General features: G+C 41.6%; 2 protein-coding genes across 2 annotated transcripts; one reads left to right on the forward strand and one right to left on the reverse strand.

The window, feature by feature from the left end:
• Window positions 1-3,124: 3,124 nt before the first annotated feature.
• Window positions 3,125-4,150, reverse strand: LOC144614040 (olfactory receptor 1L8-like). Its single transcript, XM_078436146.2, has one exon. It carries the CDS (start codon window positions 4,124-4,126, stop codon window positions 3,167-3,169), a length of 960 nt encoding a protein of 319 aa, XP_078292272.2. The 5' UTR covers window positions 4,127-4,150; the 3' UTR covers window positions 3,125-3,166.
• Window positions 4,151-14,642: 10,492 nt separating this feature from the next.
• On the forward strand, window positions 14,643-15,653 carry LOC132662979 (olfactory receptor 1J4-like). Its single transcript, XM_060608771.2, has one exon. The coding sequence runs from the start codon at window positions 14,643-14,645 to the stop codon at window positions 15,651-15,653; it is 1,011 nt and encodes a 336-aa protein (XP_060464754.2).
• The last annotated feature ends 517 nt before the right edge of the window (window positions 15,654-16,170 follow it).

Consider the following 16,170-nt stretch of genomic DNA (forward strand, 5'->3'; position numbering starts at 1 on the left):
GTGAATTCCTAACTGTCTTAGTTCCATTTATGAAAATATGCTCTCCAGTGCCTCATTCCTAAATCAAGTATACACTAATCTATGGATATGTTTCTGGGCTCTCGATTTACGGCATTTGTCTTGTTCATCTAGACTTTCAGAAATATCCATATAGTTTTAGTTACCATAGATCTATAGGAGGTCTTGATATCTAGTAGCCTAGTGATTCTCAAAGTATTGTTTCTAAATCCACACATCAGCATTAGCTGGGGACTTGTTAGAAATGCAAATCATTGGACCTCACCCAGACTTATTCAAGGGACAAAGGACCATGGTCAAAGGCCTATCTATGGCTATGCCCATTCTTGGAGAAAAAATGATCAGAATTTTCTCTTCCAACGCCAGAGTGTTGATAGTAATAAAAGACAACTATGGTTGTGTGGAGGTGAGATTGCTGCACACGTGGAATGTTCCCCTTTACCGGCTTCTCCAACATAAGAATTAGGACATTGAATGGAGGGTAATCCGACCTCCTTTATATCAACCCTTTCCTACCATGCATGATATTATTTCTGTTTAAACAAAAGTAAATGCTATGAAAAACAGAGCAATAGATTATGTTACACTTTCCATAGTGATTAGTAGTTTTAATCTACAAAAAATATGTGTGCCATTTTAACAACTTCCAATATTACAGATATATACAAAGTAAAAAGCAAACATTATCTCTTGCTTCCCTATTCCATGTCCTCTCCTAGAATTAACAAATTTCTTTAAATTTTTTAAATGTTTATTTATTTTTAAGAGAGAGAGAGAGAGACAACGAGAAGAGGAGCAGAGAGAGGAGACACAGAATCTGAAGCAGGCTCCAGGCTCTGAGCTGTCAGCACAGAGCCTGATGTGGGGCTCTAACTCACGAGCCATGAGATCATGACCTGAGCTAATCAGACACTTAACCTACTGAGCCACCCAGATTCCCCTTTAAAAAAATTTTTTTTAATGTTCATTTATTATTTATAGAGAGAGACAGCACAAGCAGGGGAGGAGCAGAAACAGAAGGAGACACAGAATCTGAAGCAGGAATTAACAATTTTCAGTGGGAGATTTTCTTACTGAATATATAATCTCACTTATTCAACATACACATTTAAAACATAGATTTATGGGGCGCCTGGGTGGCTCAGTCGGTTGAGCGTCCGACTTCAGCTCAGGTCACGATCTCGCGGTCCGTGAGTTCGAGCCCCGCGTCAGGCTCTGGGCTGATGGCTCGGAGCCTGGAGCCTGCTTCCGATTCTGTGTCTCCCTCTCTCTCTGCCCTTCCCCCATTCATGCTCTGTCTCTCTCTGTCTCAAAAATAAATAAATGGTAAAAAAAAAAATTAAGAAAAGAAATAAAACACAGATTTATGATTCAGCATTTTATTTATTATTAGGCTTATTCTTTTTTTTTAAATGGGTTTATTCTTGTTTTTAAATGTTAACTTATTTATTTTTGAGAGAGAGAGAGAGAGAGATAGCACAAGCTGGGGAGGGGCAGAAAGAGAGAGGGAAACACAGAATTCCAAACAGGCTCCAGGCTCTGAGCTGTCAGCACAAAGCTCGACGCGGGGCTCAAACTCACAAACTGTGTGATCGTGACCTGAACCAAAGTTAGATGCTTAGCCGACTGAGTCACCCAGGACCCCCAAAATGGGTTTATTCTTAAGCATTTTATTTTGCAACTTCACTCATAATGGCTATTCAGGGCAGTGGTAGAGATACACCTTATTATTTATAATTACTATATATTATTTCTTTCTATGGAAAAATTGAACCATTATTTGTCTATTCTCCTATTGATGGGCATTTAGATTGTTTCTAATTTTTCACTATTACAAACAATGCTGTAATCAATGAGTGTCTGTGTACATGTAGCTTGATAACTTGATATACTATTACTATCGGACATGAGTCTTAGAAATACAAACATCGAGACAATGAAAGATTGGAAATTTTCAAACATTCAGCTGCTCACATAAGGCCAAGTTAGTTTTCTCTATGGGGTGTTTATTAAAATCCAGGTTCACAGCCCCCCATGTGAGACCTGCTGAGTAATATCTTTGGAAATGATATAGAACAGTAAGTGGCAAAAATATTAAGATACAAAATATTGCAGAGTCTAAAACCCCTGAAAGAATAATAGAGAATAAAGAATGAAAAGAAAAGTAAACAGAATCAAGTCATTGCCTGTAGCACTGGATGACTCTACATCCCAGAGCCTCTATGTTTGGTTCTGGAATCTCCTAGTTATATATCTGCCTTCAACGTTCACATACGGGTTTTAACTCTCTCTTCAAAAAATATGGAAGATAATTCTAAGTACATACAACAAATCTTTCCTTGCGAAGCAGACAGATTTCAGAGGGGTAGTGATGGTAGAAATAGAGGGGTCTGTAAGAGGAGTTGAAGCTAAGAGAGGGCTCAAGGGGAGTGAGTGCCTATGAGGGACAGACAACAGATGACCAGGGTAAAGACCCAGAGGCAACTCCCCGCTGCATGCTGGCCTGATCATTGGTTCAGTTGTGTGCTGAACTACTAAGTCATTTAGCTAATCAGGGCTAAGAGATGGGCCTGTGTTCCTACAGAGCCCAGAATATTCTGGAATATCCTGCTGTCAATGATAGAGAAGAAGGAAGAGCAAAATCCCTGCATAAAGTGATGGGCCAGACACATTCTTTGCTTTGGTGAAAGTTTCCAATTGATGAAATTTTCAATCTATCTCTGTATCTCTCTCTCTTTCTCTCCCTAAATTACTGTAACTATTTTCAAAAAGCTAGCAAAACTGATTACAGAAGTTCATTAAAGTAAGAAGGATACTAAGGGAATCAAAGTCCTTGAACCGTTATGAATTAGTTCCAGGAATTTATGTGGAAACAGGTTTCAACTGTACTTAAAGGGAATGAAAAAAGATATGGTTTCCTGGAGAAGAGGAAGTAGAGAGACGTAGAAATGTGAAAACTGGAAGCCAAGATTTTGGTAGACCTTGAGCCAATTATTGAATCATAATGATCTCAATGGAAGATGGTTGCATATGCAAAGAAATGGATACAATCCAACATCCATGACACATATGAATTATCCCTCCTGAGCAGCAGAAACAGGGTCCAAAGGAGAAGAGACACTCATGAACATGCTTCCAGAGGTTCTGGCTAGGACTTCCTCCTGCCCATCAGTTTCCTCAGGCCCTGTTTCAGGTCTTTGTTTCTCAGGCTATAGATAAAAGGGTTCAGCATGGAGGTAAGAACTGTGTAGACAAGTGTTGCTATGTGGTCCCTGGCAGTGTAGGTGGACAGGGGCTGTAAATAGACGTAGAAGATGCTTCCATAAAAGAGGGTTACCACAGTGAGGTGAGAGCCACAGGTGGAGAAGGCTTTGCGTTTCCCAGCAGCTGAGGGGATCTTGAGAACTGTGATGAGGATTCGTATGTAAGAGAAGGTGATGCACACAAAGGGGGTCACCAAAACAACAGAACCTTCTGACATTATCACGATTTCATTGAGAAATGTGGAGGAGCAGGACAATTTCAGCAGAGGGTTGATGTCACAGAAGAAGTGATGGATAACATTGTTGTCACAGAAGGTGAGACGATTCAGTAGCAGTGTGTGTAGGAGTGAGTGGAGGTGAGGAAGTGAGCAGGAAAAGGCCACCAGCAGGACACAGCGGTGGTGGCTCATGGTAGTGACATAGTGGAAGGGGTCACAGATGGCCACATAGCGGTCAAAGGCCATGACCACCAGGAGGAAGCTGTCAGTGTTGGCCAGAACGTAAATAAAATACATCTGTGTCAGACACCCAGCATAGGAGATGGTCTTCTCTGACAGAAAGCTCAGTAGCATCCTGGGGACAATGGTTGTTGTAAAGCAAATGTCAGTGAAGGACAGGAAACTCAGGAAGAAATACATGGGGGTCTGGAGCTGGGGGTCAGAGTGGATGGCGAGGATGATGAGCAGGTTCCCTGTTATGGTGACCAGGTACATGGTGAGGAAGAGGATAAAGAGTGGCTTCTGGTCTTCAGGCTGGGAGGAGAGCCCCAGGAGGATGAACTCAGAAACACTGCTGGTTTGGTTGACTCTTTCCATGATCATGAAGCCAGCTAAAACAAAGAACATCTTACCATTTCACACAAATTGCTTTCATAACAAGCCAGTAAGTATGTTTCTTCCTATGCTTACTTTTCACCCATAAGGTCATGATTAGCTACCATATTGGCAACTTATCAACTTTGTGGTCCCTGATGCTGCCCTCCCCTCTCAGCTTTCAGATTTCACACACTTTTGGTATTGATAGCATGGACTTTGGGAACAAGAATTTTCTTTCAGGAAGAGAGTTTAACTTTCCTAATTCAGCTTAATATTAAATCTTAAACATATTTGCCTATTGAGCACCTACTTTGTGTAAAGTGCTCTTCTGGGAGTAGGGACACCACTGTGAAAAAGGCAGAGACAGCCTGGCTTTTAGATCTTTCATTTTAATAAAGAATCTATCTATCTATCTATCTATCTATCTATCTATCTATCTATCTTCATCATCATCATCATCATCATCATCATCATCATCTATCATCTATCACCTATCATCAGATAGTTCTACATTCTATAAAGAAAAATAAACCACATAAGGGGATAGAGACTGACAAAAGTAGAGTGGAGTTATTTTAGATTAGATGGTTTTATTTTTCTCTGTATCAAAACAAATGCTCAGTCATGTCATTCTGAGCTTTACCTTTGAAACTACTTGCCAAAAAAAGGGGGTTGATGAAATGTTCAACAGGGAAATCAGAGGAATAATGAACCTAGGCCAACAAAGTTTTGTTGTTGTGCTTCGTTTATCTTTAGCAGTACTTATTTAGAAGCTCATGTTCCTTAGTGAATGTCAACCTATCATTATCAGTCCATACAAATCCTTATTTATTTATTTATTTATTTATTTAAAAAAATTTTTTTTAACGTTTATTTATTTTTGAAACAGAGAGAGACAGAGCATGAATGGGGGTTGGGTCAGAGAGAGGGAGACACAGAATCTGAAACAGGCTCCAGACTCTGAGCTGTCAGCACAGTGCCCGACGCGGGGCTTGAACTCACGGACCGCGAGATCATGACCCGAGCTGAAGTCGGCCGCTTAACCGACTGAGCCACCCAGGCGCCCCCAAACCCTTATTTTTAAATTTACTTTTTACCTATTTTTCTTCTAGTTTCCTAAATCTGATCATGTTCCCATATCTTGGACATCCAACCATTAAGCAAGCATATGTCCTTCTATGCCAGCATCCATTTATTTAGTTATATCGATAACCTTATAAAATATCTATTATTGCTTTGTCTAGGTATTTTTCCTTCCACTTACTTCAACAATTACTTCAATAATACTGTGGCATATATCTCATTCTTTCTTTTTCTATCTATGTATAATTTTGGAGATCTACCAATGTTCTGGCCCTTTACTTCTGACTCTTTCCACTGTACGCATGCAGCACACTTACTATGTTTCCCTAAATGTCCTCTAAATCTTTGTTACCATGAACAACATAAACTCAGATATCCTCATGCCTACAAAGTGTTTTATTTATTTATTTATTTATTTATTTATTTATTTAAAAACATTTTTTAATGTTTATTTTATACAGAGAGAGAGAGACAGATTGATAGCAGGGGAGGGGTAGAGAGAGAAGGAGGCACAGAACCTGAAGGAGGCTTCAGGCTCTGAACTGTCAGCACAGAGCCCGATGTGGGGCTTGAACTCATGGACCACAAAATCATGACCTGAGGTGAAGTTGGACACTTAACCGACTGAGCCACACAGGTGCCCCTACCTACAAAATGTTTTAAATTATTCATCAAGACATTGAGAATGGACACATTGGATAGGCATTTTTTAAATAGCAGTTCAAAGAATCACCATTTGTTTATTCATTTGGTCATACAACAATTAAATGCCCACTTTGCAGGTGGTTAGTATCAGGCAAATAATTAAGTATCTTTACATTTCAGTTTTCTTATCTGTAAATAGCTATACTAGTATTTTTCCCCATAATATTTTTATGATGTTTTCATTTAAAAAATGTGCTTAAAGCATTTAGAATGATTCCAGGGACAGAGTAAATATTTGATACCATTGTCTTTTCCCCATCACTGTTGGTGCCAATGACTTTTTCTCTAACTAGGTATTTGTACATTTTCTCAGAAGTAATGAATCTGAATACTAAAACAACACCAGTCCCCACACGTTAATGCTTTTATGGCCAGATTAACCTTAATATGAAGTTACAAAGCTTTCTTAGATGGTGTATTTGTCCATATTTTGAATAATCTGAGAGTGAATCAGTAATTAAATACTTATCTCATACAGGTAGAATTTTGTTTAATCCTCACTGCAAACTTGTGAGGCATAAGCTATTTTTTTTATTTGACTGAGAGAGAAAGAGCATGCAAGTAGGGGATAGGCAGAAGGAGAGGGGGAGAGAATCTCAAGCAGGCTCCATGTTTAACGCAGAGCCTGATGCAGGGCTCGATCCCACGATGCAGGGATCATGACCTGAGCCAAAATTAAGAGTTGGACACTCAACCAACTGAGCCACCCAGGTGCCCTGGCATAAGGTATTATTATTCCTATTTCCTTTTTCTAATGAGGAAGCAGATACAGAGATAAAATAATTTGCTAAACTCACACATCAAGTAAATGTCCAAAAATAGGTTTCAAATTCAGGATTAACTCTGAATCTCAAGATTTAAGTATTAACCACTTTTCATCTTCTCATATTTTTATAAAGCTATAAAATATGTCTGAAACAATCATGCACAGGATCAATTTTTTTTCCAATTTCATCATTTTCTATTTTAACACATACACATCCCACACATTTTGTTTCCTTAAATGTTTCTCACCCCATGTTAAAAACAGACCTTTGCTGTTATGGTGGGATATCTTTTTTTTCTGTGTTAAACAGATTGCAGAATTTGAAAATTCTCATGTGTGATTGGCAACAAAAATGGGGAATTTGGTCTTGGATGGCTGGGGCACTGTGTGTATATTAAGTCAAGGGTGTGGTAGAAAGTGCAATGGACTTGGAAGCACAGGTGGGGGGTGTACTTGACCTCTATTACTTGTGCATTGAGTGATTTTAGATATTCTAAAGAGCAAATAGAACATATAAGTGCAGTTTGTAAAATATACATCAGCAAAAATAAGTTATTTATGAAGGGGATACCTGGAGAGTGTGAGATGAAGATTTAAAGGGATCAAGTAAGGTTGGGTACCACTGTGTCTCATCTGGGCTGAGTACGTGGCAAACTAGAAAGAAGCTTTGGAAGTGAGAATCTGAGGGAATCATTCTCAAAGCATGGGATGTGTTAGGGAGGGGGACCTTTGTGTATGTATGTAGCTTTTCCACTAAACTCCCCATATCTACTTATTGGGAATCTGATTCCTTAAAAACCATGGTATAGGGCACCTGGGTGGCTCAGATGGTTGAGTGTCCAGCTCTTGATCATAGCTCAGTCATAATCTCACTGACTTGGGATCGAGCCCCACTTTGGGCTCTGTGCTGAGCATGGAGCCTGTTTGGGATTCTCTCTCTCTCCCTCTCTTTCTGCCTCACCTCTGCTCATTCTCTCTCTCTCTCTCTCTCTCTCTCTCTCTCTCTCTCTCTCTCTTTCTCTCCCTCTCCCTCTCAAAATAAATAAATAAATACCCTCCTCCCAAATCATGGTATAATAACATACTGGCATAGGGATCAAATAGGGTGATCATAAAATACAAAGCCAGACTTAAATGTTAGGCTGAACTCTCATATACTGTGTCCATGTGATTTTTGGAGCTAAAGGAGCTAAAAGGTGGCTGAAATAAGTACCCAGGTCAGGTGGATGGTCAGGTGGGCAGCCAGCATGCTGGTGTTCACTGTCCATATCCAGATATCGTTTCACCCTTTCCGGTTTAAAAAAATATTTTCTCCCTCCTGAACCCCTTTTCCAAATTGGTTAAGTTTATCTATCCATCAAAGCTGATCTTTGACCTTCTAGCCAGAGATAGCAAGAGGGGTTGGGAGGAAGGAGGAAAAAGCAGATAGGCAGATTGCTCTAGATTCCAGAGGGAAAATGTTTTCTGATATTGCCTCACATCCCTATTCCTCACCCTCTGTCTCTCAGCATCCTTCAGTCGTTCTCTGTTCTGCAGAAGGCAGAGATGCCCAGATTCACTGTAGCAGGAACTCTCCTGGTCGGGGAAATTCTGTTGGCTTCTCATGAGTTTGCCTCTGCTCTCCTGGACTCCTTTGGGTCCTTGCTGGGCTGAGGAAGCTACAGTGTGTTCATTCCAACCGGACCCCTCAAGAGAGTTTGCACTGTGACCTCTCTCTCAATACAGAAATCACAATGGCAACCGAATTGAGCAGAGCTGCCCTTAGGGGAACAACAAACTCCTGAGGCCACCTTCTGAAGATAGAGGTTATTTCCAAGCCTTTCAAACTTACCATAACATCTCCAGGGCATGCTTTAGTGTCCTCAAGTATAGAGTAATCAAAGGGGAGGATGAGTGTGTGTGTGTGTGTGTGTGTGTGTGTGTGTGTGTGTGTGTGTGTTTGGTTGAGTAGGGAGTGTTACAGTTTGGGTTCTCCAGGAACCTGACTTTCAGATGGAGATTAGCCTGTGGGGCATTTATTAGAGAGGGCTGTAGGGATCCACATCTGTGGAAAGGAGAGGAAGAAAGCAGAGTTGGGCAGAGGGAGAAGTTGGGTTGTGATACAGTCCTCATGAAGGTCTCAGCTGACCCTACTGGGAGCTCTGGAGCTAGGACATTGAGGGGGATGGCTGTTTATATCCTCATGTTGATCACTGGGTGTAGGCTGCCCTTGGATGGAAGAATGCTTGTATGAAGCAGTTTCTTTCAGTCAAGGCTATCCCCAAAAAAGCTTAAAGCTGAGGGCTACCTTACGAGGCAAACCTTGATGAATAATAGTGGAGTCATTATTCATTTTTGACCTACAATTACACAGTGAGCTGATCTATTTATGAACCATGCTCAGGAGTTTTCTTCCTGTCACCTGGTTATAGGGGATATTCTATGCAGCCATAGCTTTCTGATCCCTCTCCTAGATCACTGGGTTTCTATAAATGATACTGGTATAATGGGTCCCCTGCATTTTTGCAGTGATTATCTTTCACCCTCAAGACTGTACATGTCTTTCTAAGGCTCCAACTTGCTAGTAACTTCTTGGTTATCTGATCCATTTACCATGGTGTCATTGATACAGTGGACCAGTGTGATGTTCTGTGGGCTATCTAGATTGTCTGCATGTTTTACAACTATATTATGACAGAATTCAAGAGAGTTAGCAGAACCCTGGGGAAAATCATATACCATTTCCATTCAAAGTACACGCAAGCTGTTTCTGATCCTTTTGTGTATTAGAGGTGGAAAAGAATGCATCCACCAGATCAGTGGCTGCAAACCATGTAGCTAAGACCACATACTAGTCCTCAGTAGCAAATATACCACATCTGGGAAGATGGCTGAGATTGAGGCTACTCCTCGGTTGAGTTTGCAATAGTCCACTATCACCTTCCAGGGTCTGTCTTTTGCAGGGACTCAAATGGTGAATGAAGGAGAGAAATGATGGATATCCTCTCTGGCATGCTTTCTCTGCCATTCCCCTCGGATTATTATTTTTGATTTATTGCCCTGACTTGGTGATGGGCAATTTCAGAGGATCCCCAAAGGTCAGGGATTCAATGTTGGGGATGTGCCAACTGCCAAGCATTCTTTGTAATTATATTTAAGGAGACTACTGAAGTCACACAGTGAGTCTGCAGATTAAGTGGACCCACTGTATAACCGATTTGGCCAGCACTCCATTTAATACCTTGTCCCCATTTGCATCCTCTCTAACAATGACACCATGATGAATTTTCCCCCATATAAATTTGCCCAAGCAAATGGCCATAGGTACCTCTGGGGAAGGACAGGGAGAATCATCATGAGTGCACTCCCTGTGGTGTTGCATGGTTTTTCCTTCTTGGGACGTGGTCTCTCCATCCGTCAGTGGATTCTGGGTCTGAAAAGTGGCTCAGGTCTAAAAATCGAGCAAGGGACTAGAATGTTTTATTGAGTACACTCAGTCTCCTCATTCATCCTTGATTTTCTTTGTTCATAGAGATGGAACAGTACCCCTTACTGGTTGCTGATCTATTTTCTCACAGCAACCCTATCTCCATATTTTTCCCAGGTGAGGATTCCTTGACTGGCACTCTGACCTCACCACTTGTGATGGTTAATTTTCTTTGTGAAGTTGGCTGGGCTATGGTACCCAGTTACTTAACCAAATAGTAATTCAGGTGTTGCCATGGGGGTATTTTGTTGATGTGATTAACATCTACAATCAGTTGACTTTAAGTAAAGGAATATAATTTAAGTAAATGAATAAAATATTTTATAAAGTAAATATATGTAAGTAAAGTAGCATAATGTTAAGTAAAGGAGATTACTCTTATTTAATCAGCTGAAGGCCTTAAGAGTCCAATAAAAAAATGAGATTTCTTGGAGAAGAGACTCTGCCTCAAGACAGCCTGAATTTCCAGCCTGCAGATCTGTCTGCCCTGTGGATTTTGGACTTGTCAGCTCCCACAATGGCATAGGCCAATTCTTAAAATCTCTATCTCTCTTCCTCTCTCTGTCATATATACATTTCTGTGATGGCATATATTACCATTATTCTGACTTTCAGAAGAAAGAAGACCCATTATCAAAAGCATAAAATGGAAAATAAAGTCTTGTGTTCCTGTTTCCCATCCAGAGTCTGCTACTAGCATAATTTAAAATTAAATGAAGACTTGGGTTGGTATGTTACAAACTTGAACAGTTATTAAAGTGAATGCTTCATTTGGCAAATTCATTAGGATGTTTGTCCCTTAGGCCATTTGTCTTTAGGAAACTGGCTGGGTTTAGTGCTTTAGCACCAGTATCTCATTTAATGCTGACAATAACCTTGCAGTCAAGGAACTGTTACCACCTGCCATAGGTCTGAGGGAGCAGAACGTAAGTCCCTTGCTTAGATGACCCAGTGGCAGAGATTGTACTGATCTCAGGTCAGTCTGTGTCTAATGCCCTGGGATCAATCTCACCATTTGACTCTTTCCTGATCAAGCCTCAGCTCCTGCCCTGCAGAGTATCTCAGGGGAGTGAGGAGACCAGCAAGCTCTCAGGTGGCAGTGGAATGCTTGCTCTGATGGAAGCCAGGTCTTAAATTTGGGAGTCTGCAAGGGCCAGGTCTTATCCTGTTTTGGCCATTCTGTAAGGTATGGAAAGGCTGCCCCCATAGCTATTCAGAAGCCAAGGTGGCCATGGTCACTTCTGCTCTTCATGACATCAACATCAAGGACACCTTCTCCTGGGACTTGTGACTCAGCTCCTCTAGTTCCTTCACAGGTTACCTCCCAAGGGAAAGGCCAGAAATTGGGCAATTAGCCTATATAGGCTTCTGCTCTCATCAGAAGCTTGGGCTGTTCCCCTGGGGTATTAATCTTGTTGGTGAATGAGGATCTTCTTGCCCATTTTTCTGCTGCTGGAAAACAGGGATGAAACCTTCACAAGGTCCCTAGGTCATGAGAAATTGTTCCTTGGATACCAAGTGTCCTGAACAAAAAGTGAAGGCCCAAGGAACAACCTCGACCAGAAGTGTCTGAGCTCACCAAGGAATGTTGCAGGTCAGAGGAAGATGGAGAATTACCACCTGGCACTGGATGTGTATTTTTTTGTGTTGTTTGTGTAACCCAGTGCACTTAGTGGTTAACTGACTCACATACCAACTCTGTTCATGTAGACAGGGTTTCAATAGATTATGGAAGGAAAACTCTTCTTGGTAGTGTGTGTGTGTGTGTGTGTGTGTGTGTGTGTGTGTGTGTGTGTGTCTGTGTATTCCTGTGCTGTTTATGCTTATGTTTGTGTGTGGTGTATTTGCATTGCTGCACATGTACCTATCTGTAGATAGTATGTGCTTTTTTGTGTGGGTTGTGCTTTGTTTGGATGACTGTGATGTTTATGTATTGTGTTGTGTGCAACGGTGTTTTATTTATCCGTTGTGTGTAAATTCATGTAAAAGCAACACAAACCCTGAATGTGTTTTACCTAGAATGAGTTTATGTCGTGAAGAGAATGCATATAGATCTGAGGTCTGTGATGGTGTGCATGTGTGTGTGACTACATGTGTGTTTTTACGTATAAAACACTCACACTGCATTTTAACCAAGAATGGGTATAGAAGGGAGAGAACTAAAACCATGATAAGGCAACATGTGTGTGTGTGCATAGTTTTGTGTGTATGTCCATGGGTGTGTGTATGTGCATGGGTGTGTTTGTGTATGATGTGTGTGTCTATGTGTATGTGTTGGATAAACAGTTTGATAGCTACATTCTCCTCTTATGTCTTATCTCCTTTTATTTCAGACAGAGACATCCAGCTCCAAGAAGAGTCATTCTCAAGCCAGGTTGTAAGCCATTTGTCCATGTGATTTGAAGACCCCACAGTGCACTGAGGGCACTTTTCTTCATTGGTCTTCCAAAATGCCATATTTCTACTCTTTGAAAAATTTTGTTTCAATGTTTACCTATTTTTTTTTTTTTTTTGAGAGAGAGAGAGAGAGAGCATGAGTGGTGGAGGGGCAGAGAGAGGGACACAGAATCTGAAGCAGGCTCCAGGCTCTGAGCTGTCAGCACAGAGCCCAACTCAGGGCTTGAACCCACAAACCACAAGATCATGACACAAGATGTGAGACCATGGCCTGAGCCAAAGTCGGCTGCCCAACCGACTGAGCCTCCAGGTGCCCCAACCATATTTCTACTCTTGAGAACATGGTAGTGGTTAAGTGCTTAGGCTCTGGTGTCACACACATTTTATTTCAAATTCTTATTTTGACACTTCATTTTGGACTGTGGGCTCAACCTCTGTGAGGCTAAGAAGGCTGAACTGTAAAGTGATAGGATTATTCCACCCAGTATGTGGCATGTGATAAGCATGCACTAAATGGGTGCTAGCATCATGATTATTCCCTAAATGCATGAGATTTTAAACTTGCTAGTCATTTCTTGACTGTTCAGAGTATTTTGTGCAAAGGCAGGGGAAACATCCAAACAGTCTCTTTCAAACTCCAGCAGACAGCTTCCCTTCCTCCTTCCTGAGGCATGTATCCAGCTGTTTCTTTCACACAGGGGTGGCTTGCATCAGGGTTCTATTCTTCCTGGTCCAATCATTGAAGGTGAAGATTCTACTTGACACAAAACTTTTGGATTTCACCCCAAAAATGCTTGAATTCCAAAGAGAAGTTTTATCCAATGAATGTCACTGGGCAGCCACGTATCAGCAGAAGGTTTAAGTCACTGCCCTCCATCTGGTCCCACTGACTGAGATGAGCTCAGAAATGGCTGAGCTCATCTGTGTTCTTTGAAGAGACTCTTCTATCAGATCCCTATCGTTAGAATGATGCTGTCTCACTGGGTTCCATCATAGGGCTTCTGTATGTGGCCTCTAAGTCTGATTTAATTCCCAGCAAGGGAGCCTGGCCTTTAGTGTAAAGACTGTCAGAATCTCTATGCTTTATATCAGAGTCTATCAACCACTACATGCCATGGAGTATGTGACTTCACACCTGTTTCCACTATAGTAAGATGAAGAATTAACTGCTGGAATTTCTGCTTTACAGGCACTCAATAAATGTTTACTAATTAATATAATTAAGTGCATGTGAAAGACCTTTGAAAATTGTAAAGTGTGGTGTTAGTAGGTGACCATACATTCTGGCTTGCCTAGGAAAATCTTGGTGTAGACCTATTGTTCTGGTATAATTATTATATAACTTCTCTCCTCAATCTTTTCTAAAAATTATTTTTAGAGGGAAAGGGAGAGTTCCTGGGCAGAGGGAGAGAGAGAGAAATCTTAAGCAGGCTGCATGCTCAGTGCATATCCCGACATAGGGCTTGATCCCATGACCCTGGGATCATGACCTGAGCCGAAATCAAGAGTTGGATGTTCAACCGACTGAGCCAGCCAGGTGCCCCTCTTTTCACTCTTAAAGCATGCTGGCTTGGATTAGATAATACAGGGTCATCATATGTATGAGTATAAGTAGGTAATCAAGCAGGTGGCTGGGGTAATTTTGAAGCCCTGAAACAATTCCAAACATGGACTAGAATATTCTGCCAAATGAATGAAGGGCAGGAACAGCAGAATGCTGAAGAGTAGGATCTCTGATTATGGTGACAAAGAGAAAGTCCCCAGGGTCATTCAGGGAGTAAATTATTGAGGTTGGAGTCCAATTCAAGATTTTTAGCTACAGAGCCCTAGCTCCTGATCAGTACTCTATATTGTGCTCAATAATTGTGAGCTCTAAGGAGGAAGAGGATTGCATATTTTATTTTCTGTTTTATTCTCAGTGCCAAGAAAGTATCTGGAACATGGTCAAGTAAGTAAAGAAATTTATGCTGGCCTCCTTTGAAGGAAATCTTGTTTGCTGTTGGAAATCCGATGTACTCTGTAACCACAATGGGGCAGATGGAAGACTCAGACAGCAAAATGTGTGGTGTGCCTGAATTTTGATACAGTTTCCAAGAGAAACAGCATGTGGCTGTAATGTACACATAGTGATGATAAACGCCATATCTCAGTCCCTGACACTTCCTACTCCTTCCATCCCCAGCAGAGATAAGAACAACATGAGGCCTAAGAACCAGAGCAGCATGTCCGAGTTCCTACTCCTGGGGCTCCCCATACGGCCAGAGCAGCAGGGCATGTTCTTCGCCCTGTTCCTGGGCATGTACCTGACCACGGTGCTGGGGAACCTGCTCATCATCCTGCTCATCAGGCTGGACTCTCGCCTCCACATGCCCATGTACTTCTTCCTCAGCCACTTGGCCTTCTCTGATATCTCTTTCTCATCTGTCACCGTCCCAAAGATGCTGATGAACATGCAGACTCAGCACTTATCCATCCCCTATGTGGCATGCATTTCCCAGATGTATTTTTTCCTATTTTTTGTCTGTCTTGACAATTTCCTTCTTGCAGTGATGGCATATGACAGGTATGTGGCCATCTGTCAACCACTCCACTACACCACTGTCATGAGGGAGGAGCTGTGTATCTTACTGGTGGCTGGATCCTGGTTCTTCTCGTGTGTCCATGCCCTATTGCATACTCTCCTTCTGTCCCGCCTGTCCTTCTGTGCTGACAATACCATCCCTCATTTCTTTTGTGATCTCACTGCCCTTTTGAAGTTGATCTGTTCAGACACCTCCCTCAATGAGCTAGTTATCTTCACCGAGGGGGGAGTGTTTGCCTTCCTGCCATTGTGTGCTATTTTGGGCTCTTATATTCGCATTGGGGCCACCATCCTAGGGGTTCCCTCCATCAAGAGGATCTGCAAAGGCTTGTCCACCTGTGGCTCCCACCTCCTTGTAGTGTTTTTGTACTATGGGACTCTTGCAATGATTTACTTCATTCCTTCATCAAACAATTCCAAAGTCAAAGATATAATTGCTTCAGTTATATACACAGTGGTGACACCCATGTTAAACCCCTTTATCTATAGCCTGAGGAACAGGGACATGAAACTGGCTCTGGGGATACTTTATAGGAGGAAAATTATTTTTTCTAAGTAACAGTTACTCACTCATATTCTTAATTTTCCTAGTGATGTTTCTAGAGACACCTCCTTGAAAAATTGTGTAGGTGACTGTTGTAGATAGCAAAAATGGCCAAATTACTTCACTGCCCCTCTTATAAATGTGGTTTGTTTCCTTACCCACTGAATCGGGACAGGACTTCTGACTGACTTTGACTAATAGATTCAGTGAAAGTGGTGTGAGATTTCCAAGCCTATGTAGACTCTGTTCCTTCTCCTCTTGGAACCTTGAGACCACCATGTGAAATAGTCCAAGCTAGGGTGTGTGAAGATGGGGGCCATGTGAGGGAGAACCAAGATGCTCCAGCTAACAATCAACCAACTCCCTGGTGACCTGGTAGGTGACAGCAGAAGCATGAGTAAGCCCTTGTTGTGGTCAGTTGAACCAAACCCAGATGAGAAGCCCTATCCAGCTAGCACATTCCCTGCTCAAATTGCAAGTGCATGGAATTGTCATATAAACAAGTGGCTGTTGTTAAGCCACTAAATTTGGG

Source organism: Panthera onca, chromosome D4 (assembly GCF_046562875.1).
Source record: "Panthera onca isolate mPanOnc1 chromosome D4, mPanOnc1 haplotype 2, whole genome shotgun sequence".
Lineage (NCBI taxonomy): Eukaryota > Metazoa > Chordata > Mammalia > Carnivora > Felidae > Panthera > Panthera onca.